The sequence below is a fragment of the Schistocerca piceifrons genome, chromosome 1, assembly GCF_021461385.2.
Source record: "Schistocerca piceifrons isolate TAMUIC-IGC-003096 chromosome 1, iqSchPice1.1, whole genome shotgun sequence".
In the NCBI taxonomy this organism is placed as follows: domain Eukaryota; kingdom Metazoa; phylum Arthropoda; class Insecta; order Orthoptera; family Acrididae; genus Schistocerca; species Schistocerca piceifrons.
Window position 1 is genome coordinate 337,628,830 of NC_060138.1, and position 13,876 is coordinate 337,642,705.

The 13,876-nt window shown below is 38.7% G+C and overlaps 1 protein-coding gene across 2 annotated transcripts in view; it reads left to right on the top strand.

Annotated features, from left to right (window-relative positions):
- Window positions 1–686: 686 nt before the first annotated feature.
- Window positions 687–13,876, top strand: part of LOC124783422 (proteoglycan 4-like) — a 71,601-nt gene continuing 58,411 nt past the window's right edge. The window contains exon 1 of one of the 2 annotated variants that reach the window (XM_047254019.1): window positions 687–880. In XM_047254019.1, the coding sequence (XP_047109975.1) occupies window positions 874–880 (7 nt within the window). In that variant the 5' untranslated portion in view covers window positions 687–873. The remainder of the gene's footprint in view (window positions 881–13,876) is intronic. The other variant, XM_047254020.1, reaches the window with a different exon arrangement.

Sequence of the window (13,876 nt, forward strand, 5' to 3'; positions counted from 1 at the left end):
CGAACGTCGACATTTTTTGCGTAGTCAAGTCGGAGAAGTCCAAGTGACCATTCAGGTATACGCATTTCCATCACTTGGAGAGCGAGCTCATACTTCGTTGTTGTTGGCCAACGCTCCGACTATTTTGCATAAATTTCTATAGTCGATAGATGAACATACTTTGCTAAATTGCAAGACGGAACAACATTACCACTCAGAGCGATGTAAGCCAACCTAGTTCCTGTATTTATACTTATCCGATTGACAGGTAATCGTGCGAAGGGCCTGAGAGTATATGCGGCGTTGATTGTTCGAATGTTGTGTCTGTTGGTAGTGAGATTACTAGAGACAACATTCGCTCAGTTCGAGGACGTGGAGTATTGGCATCGACACACACACACACACACACACACACACACACACATGTATATATATACACATGACCAGTTCATACTTAAAGAACGAATTAGTGTGTTGCCAGACTGAAGTATAAACTATTGGTAAGCGATAAAACCATAGTTTATGTAAGGCTAAATCTGATGTTTGTATCTATGATCAAACTGTTTATGCTCTCATATACATTTCGGAAGGCGATTCTCGGAGCCAGAGGATCGAAATTGCTCTGAGCTGCAGTGTGCTCGTCCCCTTGGGATGTTCATTTTTCAGTCGTTGGCGACACTGCTTGGAACAAGTAGTGGGGAAAGGGGGTGGAGGGACTCGAGTTTACTCGCAACACATGTGTTGGACGAATCAGTTGTAGGAGGTGCGAGTGTAAAGTGTCATCGTGAGGGAGTGTAGTGTCAGCTGTGTACAAGTGTTAGAAACATTGAAACGAGTTGTGACGGATTATTCTGCCGTCAATACAACACAGATACTAGGAAATCTCTGTAGAAAATGAGTGGTGAGTGTTCTGTATTATACTGTCCAATTTCTTTCCTATCTGGTGGATAGTGTTGCAGACCAAAATCTGTATTCCGAAAAAGAATTTCTAGGACATCGGTGAGAAACAGGTATACATCTACTGGCCTGTTTATGGAATTAAGTCATATGAAGGTCATTCTTAAACGCAGAGGTCAATTTGCATTTTGACCTTGCTGATGCATTGATGGTTTTCCTGTACGAGAGAGCTTGGAGAACGAAGTAGTTAGATTTACTGATTCTACCTACAAATATCAATTGCTGTTTTAAAAAAGTAAATATAGTAGAAAATAGAATTCTGTTTACTTGTCTCCCTCTCACTTATTTTAACCGCGTAAATGCAAAAAACTGTTCACTCCAGTATTCTGTATAACATAGGGATCTTCATAGGGACCTTTTTTTATTGTCAGTCTAGTTTAAATGTATTTTTGTTTATGGACTTAATCTGGGAATTATTTTCTTAGCGTGGCCAAACTGCCCGATGTTTTGTTATTTAAAAACTATTATTTCATTATGAGGATGGAATAAGTCGACCTGTCACATTTCTCTCACCTAGATGTTAGAAAATAATCTCATATGTGTACCGAATAATCGAGCAATTAATTACGCTAATCCGTGTTCTTGAGAAAACTGACTGAATCTTATAGGCGAACAAATGAAACTACGGCTTGCAAGTAATGTTTGGTAGTCGTTCAGATAGTTCTTTGGCAGCACCTGGTGTTTAGTGGTAAGAACTGAGGTGCCAGTATTGTAGAATTTGTAGTGACTGCTGAATAGCTATAATGTAGAACATTATTCGCAAGTAGCAGTGTGAGTCCTACTCTCTGTTATTGAAAAGGCACTGGCGTCACTCATGTGAAAGTACCTAGTTTTTTTTATTTTTTTATTCCATGGTAACTGTAGAATTTCTGTTTGTCAGCGTTTCAGCTTCTAGGATCAACTCTCGTTTTAGGAGAAGGTAAAATTTCATTACATTCTTTGCAAATGTAACAGTTGTTACTAGCCTTGGATGAACATTGTTTACATCTTCAGTGGAGAAATTGTTAATAATGCACTTCCATAATCTATTTCACTGTTTCTCTGGATCACAGCACAGGCTGCTATGATTTGTGTGTGATGTGAAGGAAGCTGATGTTGCACAAGTCAACACACTTTATAATCCCCGCATATAATCTTAGAGACAAGATGATGACTGTAACTTTTGGTGTTTTAAAAAGAAGAAACACACAATTTAGGCATGAGTGACAGTCATTTTTAGTTTGAATATTTACAATGTTTTTAGGTAATTTGTCACGCAATACGTAAGAAATATTTATTGTAAATCAGACATCCACAACCAGAATGAAAATTTTGAATTAGTGATGTGTGTGCAGAACATAAGTCACAGTCTAAGTGTATCTTGAAAATGGAATAAGCAAATGTACTGTAATTATCTTTCTTTATATGGGTAATAACTGATGCTTCAGATGTAACAGTAATGCTAATAAAATAGAATGGGCCACAGTTTTATTTTTTGTTGTTTCAAATATGAGGTTTTTTATTTGCAAAATATCCATTCACATGGCCTTCACAAAAAGGACTGAAAGAGCATGGTATACCTTGTAAATAACATATTGTATGACAAGATATGTTCAATTTGATTACTATTTACCTACACTTTAGGTACCATCCGCACCAGTGAAACATCTTGTTCCTCCAAGAAATGCCTGTGTCTGGCACAACGCCTGTGAGTGGCTCAAAATAGCCCAGTTGATAGTTACACTGCCTGTGTATGGGTGAGAGAAAGGGAGAAACAAAACTGTATTAATGTATCTGTTGCATTTGCTGTTGATATGTCCCTAAACTGTCCCAGACATGACTGTAGTACAAGTTTTGTTGAGTAAAAGTGAAAGTGGCACCTGAAAATAAGCATGATATTATTAAATATGTATTTTTAAACTATGACTGCCAGATTCAGTAATAAAAACTCAGACAAAATCTAATAAGTTAAAAGTAATATTTAACACTATCAAAATTAAAAATTACATAGCATAGGAGTGACTTTTTACAGCATGAGTGGTGTTAAGTGCATCAGCTCTGCCTCAGCTCTCCCAGCATTTGAAAAGATCCAGAGGCTTATACCTGCTCTGTCTTGACAGAAGTAGCTCACCTGAATGTTCTTTAAATTCAGATATTTCAACATAGTCAAGTAATGCATTACAGCTGATTGCTGTTCTAGATTTTAACATGATCAATCCTTGCACGTCTCCCTGCAACATATGCTGTGGGTGTGTGGTAAGTGGCCCCATTCAGTGCAGCCCACTGTACATAGCCTGAAATTCCTGAATGTGAGATACATATCTGTGTACAAGTACCACAATTAAAGGCGAGAGAAATGCAGTAACTTTCTGGTCAATCAGTAATTAAACATCAAATGATTGCAACAAGGCTATATGTTTTTCCAGTATGCTGTCAATGCCAGGCAGTAGCAAAATGCCATATTTATCAGTCCAATCCCTTTCTCACCAACACTATGTACATCATTGGTACCACACTTACAAATTAAGCACTGTTCAGCCAAGTATTCTACTTTGCTTATTTCCATTCACTTATGACAAATGATATTATATTTTGGGGGTAACTCTTCCAATTCTCAAAGGATATTTTGGGCTCAGAAATGGACAGTTCAGGCAATAAGTGGTGTAAGTTAGCGAACCTCTTGTCAACACCTGTTCATTATCTGGGTGTTCTGACTTTGGCCTCTCAATATATATATCCTTTACTGTCATTTCTTGTTAAGAATATCAGAAGAAATTCAATCTTCATTTGGAGTGACTCTTGTGTAGAAAGCCATAAAGTATACTGCTGCATCCATTTTCAATAAGCTACCACAAGAAGTCAAAAATCTTGGCAGTAATCGACATGCTTTCAAATCTAAAGCAAAATGTTTCTTCATGGGTCACTCCTTCTATTGTCAAGCAGTTCCTTGAAAAATTAACCAGATTTCATTGTTATATTGTTGATTGCATTTACATAAACTTATGGCTTGTCGTTATTGGGCTCATAAACACTTTAATTTATCTATTATTACTTTTATGTTGTAATTTCATGTAATGGCATGTTCCATGACCTTGGAGATTTGCTTCTCAATTTGGTCCTATGAAACTACACGTGTGTCTATAAAGCCCTCTTACATTACATAATGGAACTGGACCAAAAAATGAGGGGGAGCTATAGCCTGTCTGCAAACTGAAAAGCGAACAGTGCTGGTGGGGAAGTTGCCTTTCCCAGAAGAATGTTGCAACTGCTGTACAGGATGACTAAGAATATATTTCCCCTCTAGCAATGTAGAATAGTGTGCAGAGGTTTATATGGAAAATAAAGTGCCCTAGGGGGGATCTATGTGCTTTGTTGTCATCGACTGATAAGGCAATCTCTGGAAGGATCGGTATACCTTTGTGAAATACCATGTATTTATCACAATGGAAACTGCAAGGTGGAATGTAAAAGCGTTATGAAAAGGTTAGTTGCTACTCACCATACAGCGGAGATGACGTGTTTCAGATAGGCACCCCACCACCTGGCTGCATCTCCCATCATGTGCAGCTGCTCTGTGTGGCCTCAGTAGCCAGAGACTGCAGTTTGTGTGCGTGCATGCGCGTGTTTTAACCCCGCTGAAGGCCTTGTTAGCCAAAAGCTCGTTTTGTGACAGCATTTTTGTTGTGCCTGTGTGTGAGTCAGCATCTCAGCTATATGGTGAGGAGCAGCTATCCTTTTCATAATATTGTTGAAATACCATGTGGTTGCTTTTCGTAATGTAGTGGGTTAGAGAGAGGGGACTCATTTGCTTGTTCTTCAGTCAACAGCCCTGCGAAGGAGGGGAGTGTCTGAATCTGGCAACTTGCCTACAGTCACCCGTCTACACTCCACATGCACCCCTCCCCCACCTGGAATAGAGATTATCTCAAAATAAGTGTCAGTGAACTGAGAAGTGGTACAAACATTGAATAATAGCTCTTGACCCATTTGTTTTCCATCCTCTGTAACATGGAAACTTAGTCCTAGACAAAATATGAATAATCTTTTTTGTGTAAAATTTAATGTAGTTTAGGTTTGCACTGAGAAACATTTTCATTGGAAGAAGGATTCCCAGAGATCCCTGCTCCACCCCATGCACACACCCCACTGACCAGGAGTTTTAGCTTGTTGTTAAAGACACTCCCTCCCCCACTCTTCCCCACTAATATACAAAAAATTGCGACCACATGATTTTTTTTCCCTCAGTCAACCTTTGTTTACTTTTGTTGACTGGCCTACAGAATGGTATTAGGTTCATACAACATTATCTAAGTTGATATTTATTTTACTGGTTACCTGTAGGAAATTCATGATCCGTCTGCAAATACTTCCAGTGATTTGGGTTGACCATGAGAGAGTATTCAAGACCCATTTTATCAAGAAGAATGCTGTTCAGGAAGTATACATCTCTCGTACATAAAGGGTGTAGAAGAGCTAGTGGGAGTTTTCAAGTCCACAAAGCATTTGTGTAATGGAATTATTCTCTTGGAGATATTTACTTGCAGTCAAATCAGCGAACTGATGAAAAGTAATATTTTAGTGGAATATTCCAATAAAATGATATGCACATCACCACCATTGGATTAATGATTGTTCAGAAACCTTACAGATATTACAATAGCAGGAGAAAGAGGGCATCCCGAATGGTAAAAAAATTATAACAGGCAGCAGTTTTGCACTTCCGCAAGAGTTCACTATAGTTTGATTGATTGGCAAGTGTTGACATTTATTCCAAAAATGGTGAAATGCTAAAAGTAGAACTATCACAAGTTTCGTCATTTTGCTGTGGCCTGTGAAGGGCGACCAACTTTGGGTTACTACAGCAAGGCTACATATGAAGCTGGTCCGTAATTCTCTTTGACACTAGTTTGCATTCATTGCCTGAAGCAGAGCAGAAAAATATTGAGGTAGTTTAATGTAATAGAACAGATGTATTTGAATGTAGCAAAAAAGGTGTAGGTGGTAATGGCTACCAATATTTGCAACGTCGTCATCAGTGTTGAAGGTAATGGTGAAAGACAGAACTTGCCAGCACAAACAAAAATGTCACTTGTTGCAAAATCCATAAATCAATACATAGCAGTATTACAGAAAAAATGTTTGAAGAGCAGTATTCCACCACCTGCACCTATATTCACCAAAGAAGAAACTTGAAGGAAAGATAAAAACAAAGAAAAAAATAGGTCATAAGCCAATTAGTAAAAGACCATTACGTCTGTCCAGCAGTGATATCAAATCGTAACTGATATTGTAATTTGTGTGTGCATGATGGAATGTGAAAGCCCCTAAGTACATACCCATTTTCACCCCAAATTCCCAGTCCAGATGGAAAGAGAGAGACAACATAAAACATCAACACTGACTGCCATAATATGAAGATAATGAGTGTGAAACACAAGAATTGAACCTTTCATTACTTGCAAGGCAGTGCATGTTATTATGGAGAAATATGTTTACATTCATTTTAGATGAGAAGGAAGTAAAAAAAATTCTGGAAACAATTAAGGTTAACAATTTTTGTAGTTTTCTGACAGTGATGTTGGCAACAATGGTGATTCTCCTTTATCACTATCAAAGATAGAAATCAATACCTGAGCAACTATGTTAATTGTTTATTCGAAAAGGATTTATAGCACAATGCCTGACAAGTATAGCTGGTTTGATGTAACTTGGTAGAAAGATTAGGACTATGGATCGATAATCACTTGTTTCTGATTGCTACCCGCCTTAGCTTTCAATACAGTGTGCAGAGAATATTGTCATTGAGCATATCAATAAATTCAAATTATTTAAAATTTAATTAATTACGACATTTTTGTGATCTGTAGCTTTGTGGTGGTGTCTGCTTTTGCTGAAGAGTACATAGACATGTAGAACACTGTCGTTAACTAACTATGGTTGACTAGATTGGCTGTGTTGAAAAATCTTTTAGCATTGAGTGAAGCCTTTCCAATTTTATTGAAGCCACTGCACTGTAACTCTTGTTTGAGTGAGCAATTAGTACTATCCAGAATGATCTCTTCACTCTACAGTACAAAGGGTAAGTTCTGCATGCCTCTGCTGTAATGGAGCACAGAGGTGAGCATAAGTGCAGGAACTGTCATATATGTAAAACATAGAGAGAGGACAAGTGAACTGAAGATTTGTGTTGTATCATTCCTCATTGTATACATTGTAAGCACAAAAAAACTCGTCACAGCTCGTGCAGTCATGTATGTCTGGTATTCCTCGTGCTGGTAGGGTACAAGTTCCTTTGCCAAGAGTAAGCTCATGTAAAAATAAATGGGTCTCTAGGTATATCTGTTGCTCCCCCTGCCCCCTCCCCCCTCCCCCCCACTGCCCCTCCCCTGCCCTTTTTTAACTTGTTCCGTATCCCTGAATGTTCTCCTTCTTGATGGCATGTACAGAACATAATGAATGAATTGAATTGTCACTACATCCAATGTCTATAAAACGGTAGCAGTTCTATGCATTTGTTCTTTACAATTTGAAAGTGGCTTTTAGAGTAAGTAAATGCCTTTGTAGGCTACCCCATTTTAAACTTTTTGGCATTGTGTCCTCCTTGATTCTTTTAGGTGGTGATTACAAAGTATTTTCAAGACAAATGTAATGCAGAGCATGATTGCCTGTGATTCAGGCTTGTTAGAGGAAGATCTTGGTAAAGGTCATGGTTGTTTAGTTGCATGTGCAATAATAGTTAGTGTAATGTGAACTATATGTGGTGAGTCAAAAAGGACTTTACAACTTCGGTATGATATAGAATTTTATTGAGGTAACTTACTGACTTGGCAGATCTGTCATTTCATAACAATCAACCTCATGTTTGATTCACATAGTGCATCAGTACCCCATTTAACTGGCCATAGTGGCCAGTTAAAATGGTTACTTTCACTGATGCAGAATGTGTTCACTGTGTGTTTTGTTGTCATGAAATGAACTATGCAACAACTGTTTAGTGTAAATTTCACACCAGATATGCCTACTATTTACTCTCGGGACAAGAACTTTGAGGCAGGTTGTTCAGTGTGATGTGATAAACCACCAGGTTGCCTGTGTGTTGTTGATTATGTCGAACAGGTTGGGAAGAGTTTTGCTGCAGTCCACAAAAATCAGTGCGATGTGTCTCTTGTGAGACTGACATTACACAAAAGACTGTTTGGTGAGTACTGCATAGACGTCTGTCTGAAACCATACAAGTTTACAACATCACAGCACATTAGTGATGCAGATAACATTGCTTGTGGGGAATTCTGTATTGAAATTTTTGCATCCGATAGGGGATGACGAAATAAATCCAAACACAATAATCTTTAGCAGTGAGCCAACATATTAGTGGCTTGGTGAACAGCTACAACTGCAGACTGCGGGGCAGTGAAAATTCACGTGCAAACCTGGAAGATATTTGTGACAACTCTAAACTTAATGTGTTTTGTGCCATTAGCAAATTGAAAGTGTATGACCTCTTTTTCATGGGGAAAAACATCATTGGTATTGTATATCTGGATATGCTCAAAAACTTTTTAGTTCCACAAATCAGTGAAGATGACAGAGATGGGATAGTTCAGTGCTAGCAAGCACGTCCACCACCTCATTTCCTCATGGAAGTTTGAGGTTTCCTTGATAATTTCTTCCCAGTTTAGTGGACTGACCATGAAGGGGCAATTGCATGACCACCTCGCTGTCCAGACTCGACACACTAGATTTATTTCTCTGGGATGTCATTAAAGACTGTGTGTATGTTCCTCCCCTACCAAACAATTTAACCAGTCTGAAAAATTGAATCTATGCTGCTGTTCCACAAGTTATGGCAGGTATGCTGCAATGAGTGTGGAAAGAATACCAGTGGCATGTTTGCCGCACTACAAATGGTAGTTACATCAAACCAAAATTACACTTGACACTTTTATATGAAACTCGAGGAAGTTTCCCACAAAATGACACATCTGCCGATTCTGTTAGTTATCACAATAAATTTCTGTATCATTCCAAAGTTGGCGAGTCCTTTTTGACCCACCCTGTGTAACTGAGGTCACATCTGAGAATAATCTGCTTGATAACATGATTATTTCATTATTTGAATGGTATGACTAACCTTGATTGCTGTGTTTTGTGGAATGTGTTAATGAAAAGCTCAGACCGGTACATGGGAAGAAGGCTGTTTACACATAAGTCATTGCCACATCCCTAAAACTCCATCTTGCAACTGAATGCTTCTGGTAATAGTTTAATTGCTCAACTTGCTCAATTAATTGCCAGAAACAGCAAGTCGGACCAAAACAGGATCCATACTCTGCCAGTTATTTCCAATGCCTCCATCTCCCTTCCCCAGTGCTTACAACTCGTTTGTGAGCACAATTGGCACGTAAGTCCCTAAGCCTTTCTGTGTTTGGTCTAACTCTTGACTGTCTGCTGATATATTCTCCCTAGTACTCAACCAGTGATACTTTCGTACAGCTGTAGTGAACTTGGGTTTGCTGAGCTGTTGGTGAGTCAGTTGTAGTAAAAGTCAGTACTGATACAAAAAGCAGTAGGCGTTTGCACAAATACGTGTATGTAAAGGTAGGTGTAACAATGCTCTAACTAATAAGTTTACTGCTGTTTCTAAACCAGTTCCAGGAGAGGTCACTAGCAAATTGTGGAAAGTACTTGCTTCACAGTAACAACCAAGCAAAATCCATGCTGAAAAACTGGTAAAACTCAAAGAAACTGGACATGCAAACATCAGATAGATGGAGGTCAGCACTAATGAAGATTATTCTGAAATGAAACTGGAAATATATATACACAGATGAAATGACTATCGATTCATTTTTCATCACTCACTGCCCAACATGTCACAAAAAAAAGGAAAAAAAGACCCCTTCTGATGAATGGTTCCTATCTCCGGTGGAGTTTGAATGGCTTTACATACTCATGGAGAGGAAGTAAAACTTTTTAACACAGGATAGGTCTTTATGGCTACGCATATGAGGGTTTTCAAATCTTCAGCCACCTCTTTGTTTGAAGGCTATACCGCTCACAGGAAGGACGATACAGATGAGAGATTTAAGAATGGAGTGACAGTATTCATACATGGTACATGCCATTCTGCATTACCCTCACAATCCACCTTCAAGCAGTATCTGTTTCAGTTTACACATTATTAAGAATAACTGTTAGGTCCCTGTACCTCCCACCTTATGAACATGATAATGCCTTATAGATCTTATCCACAGAGTCCTCTGTCTCTTTCTCCTCTGGAGGTTTCATCATTAATTACATGCAGTTGGGCTCTGCATACACTAGCCCCACAAGTTGGGTATTGGAGATGTTCCTCTTCTAGAATTATGTCTGGCTCCTGAATATGGGAAAAGCAGAATTCTTCAATACTGTAAACAGATCATCCTCAGCCACTGACCTATCACTTTGTTCTCCTATGCTATCTGATGTTTTCATTTAGAAAGTGGCAGAGGACTTTCGCTTCAGTAGCCACTTTTCCATGTGAATCGATCTGCTAGATACGTCAACACCTGCAATCAGTCCATCGAAATGATTGTTGAACAGGGTCAACTGAACTCTTTATAGCAACTTGGCTGTGTTCAGTCACCAGATCGATATCCAGGACATGGTAGATCACATCACTGCAGTCATTCACAGGGCTGGTAACATCTTCCTCCTGATGTCATGTGTTAAACCTGGCAGATATTAAGTTCCATGGTGGAGCAAGGAGTGTTATGTAGACCTGGGGGAAAGGCAGGTGGTAATGTGAAAATTCCACCGCAGTCTACTTGCTGATGATCTTAGTCTTTTGCAGTGCTTACATAAAAGCCTGGTGTATCTGAAAGAGCAAAAAGCTGTCATCACAAGAATTCTTAAAATCCATTAACTGTTTCACATCATCTGTAAAGGTAACATATTCAATGCATTTCTATAAAGGACAGTTAATGGTGAAACACTTTCAACAAATAATATCCAGTGGCAATAAAGATGTCAGTTCCAGTGTAGACTAGGAATATCCATTGGACATTGACTCCAGTAATGTTGAAGAGTACAACTGCCCCTTTAGTATGGAGATGTTAAAGCATGTGTATTTACACATGTTGTGGCAGTTGAATACTGATTAGAACAACTCCCTCCTTGTGCTTTTCAACAAAATCTGGTTTGAGGGACAATACCGTAATTTTAGGAGAGAAGAAGAATGATTTGCCTCCTGTAACCTGCGTAGTAAAACACCACTTCAGTAAGTTATTGCAGTTGAGTGCTTATCAGTTCATAGGGAACTCGTGGGAATGTCAGTTATCCTCAGTGTGATTTCTGTATTTACTGTTCTACACTCAACAGTCTGATAAGCCTAGAAGCAGTGGTAAAAGGAGATCTTTTTGTGTACGCTGCAGTAAAGAACATTTTCTCACATTGAAAATGCCTATGGCATCATATGGCCATACATCATCATCCAACACCTGTATGAATTAGGTTTCTATGGTTATCTTTTCAATATCTGAAAATTTTTAGTGGTCGTATTTTAGGTTCAGAGCATTTTACAGCGCATTTGTTAAGGTGCAGCTGAACCCTGGCTGTTCTGTATATAGTTCTGCATAACAATGAGGGTGTTAAACCAGTGACATACCCAGCGTCAGTGCTGAGGCTGGGGAACAACCTTCAACGATCTGGTAATAATTCATGTTGTGACATGCATATAAGGTTCATTCACTCTCTGTGTCCAGCATTTAATATTCTTATCCAGCCAACAGCAAAACATGTGTATATGAATTGTAGAAGACCAATAGGAGTAACTTGCAGAGCTTGGTGTAGTGAATCTGAATGTTTTAACACAGTAAATATCCTCTCTGATTTGCAGTGAGGCTCAGGCTCTTTTTAATTTGATAAACTACAAAATAGCATGTATACCACTTTCAAATACACCTTATATGAATTATTAGACAAGTATCAAATGTTAACAAGGTAGTTATTTACATTGATGGGTATAAGCAGGGGCAGACTGTCTGCTGCTTAGCAAGTTCCTCCAAGAAACGACTGTAGGATTCAACTCCCAGGTAAATTAACGATCTGCGACACACAGCTCTATGCAGTTGTAAATGTCTTGGAGAAAATGAGATGTAATCAACAAAGTAATTTTGTTTGTTCTGATTCCATGCAGCAAAATGGCATAAAACATGCAAGGCATCCATCACACCACACTGCCAAGAGGATGCTCCTCCAGCTAAACTGAGAAGGGCAAAGAGTATTGCTAAAAGAATAAAGATAGTTTTCTTCACTGTAATTGGGGATGATGTAAATGATTGCCCTTAAAAAAATGCCTCTGTGTCCTAACAGCATCCAAACAGCAATCTATTGAGTGAAACAGCAATTTCTGTTGTTGTGGTTTATCATATTTAGAAATTAATCTGTAGCAAAAGGGACTAACACAGTGCTAGGCAGAAAAAGCTGCCTAAAACCTGAAATCAACAGCAGTGAAATTCTGGAGTAAACCCAGGTGGAGATTGAAAGGAAAGGCTAGTAGGAAATGGAGGTGGTGAATTTGTCAACATAACAAGGAATCACCTCTACTAAGATATAAAATGAATCACCATGAAAGGCTGTTTTGGCAAGGCTCAGTATCAAAGGTGGGCATAAAACTACCATTGAGTCTTTCTACCAACCACCTGATTCACCCCCAGATGTAACTGAAAACTTAAATGAAAATCTCAGCTCACTGACATGTATGCTCCCCACTCACACTATCATCACTGGAGGAGACTTCAGTGATTCAACAATTTGTTGGGACAATTACAGTTGTACATGTGGTTGGCATGGCACAAGATATCCTGTGAGATAGTACTAAATGCCTTCTATGAAAGTTACATAGCAACGATACTTCGTAATTCAATCACAATGGAAATATATTTGATGTAGAGGCAACAAATAAAATTAGCTTCTTTGAGAATGCCTATGTTGAAACTGGTATCAGTGACTATGAATCTGTTGTAGCAGTAATTATTACCACAGTGCAAAGAGCAATTAATACAAGTAGAAAGATCTATATGTTCTGTAAACTATGCAGCTGTCAGATCTCAAGGAAGAACTTGAAACCTTCACTGCTGGTCATGAGCATGTGGAGGTAGTGTGACCAAACTTCAGAAGAATGATTATCAAGCACTGGATAGATACACACGTAGTGAAACAGTTTCTGATGGTATTTAACCTCCATGGTATACATGAAGAAACAGCAGCTACTGCAAAATAGACCTAAAGCAAATCATAGTCCTATAGATGGACGGATGTTAGTGAAACACATGTGGCCTCAGAATGACTAAGCATGAAGCCTTTGGTGATTACCTTAGCAGAATTATATTGAAAAACCTCTCACAAAATAACACATTCTTGTGATATGTAAAGGCTGTCTGTGGCACAAAAATGAATGGTCTGATGCTTCTGGATGGCACAGAAATTGACAGTAGTAAAGCAACAGCAGTAGTGCTGAACATTTTCTAATGTTCCTTAATGAAGTAAAATCCAAGAGTTCCACCGCATCGTAATTCTTACCTCACTGCAAAGATACGTATTTTCTGCTACAGTATATGATACAACGAGCAGTTTGAAGAAAATATAGCTCACACCTATCTGCAAGAATGGTAGCAGAAGTGATCCACTAATCTATGGTCCAGTATCATAGACACCCCTATGATGCTGATTATTAGACCCATATTACGGGTTCAAAAAATTGGTCATAAGAAAGTCATCTCTCACTTTTCTCACATGCCATTCTGAATGCCATGGATCATGACAGATAGGTGCACCATTTCTTGACTCCCAAAAAGCATCTGACTCAGTACTACACCAGTGCCTATTAATGAGTGTACAATCATATGGGTTAACAAATGAAATTTATTACTGGATCGAGGATTTCTTGGTAGGCAGGATGGAAAATCTTGTCTCGGATGGA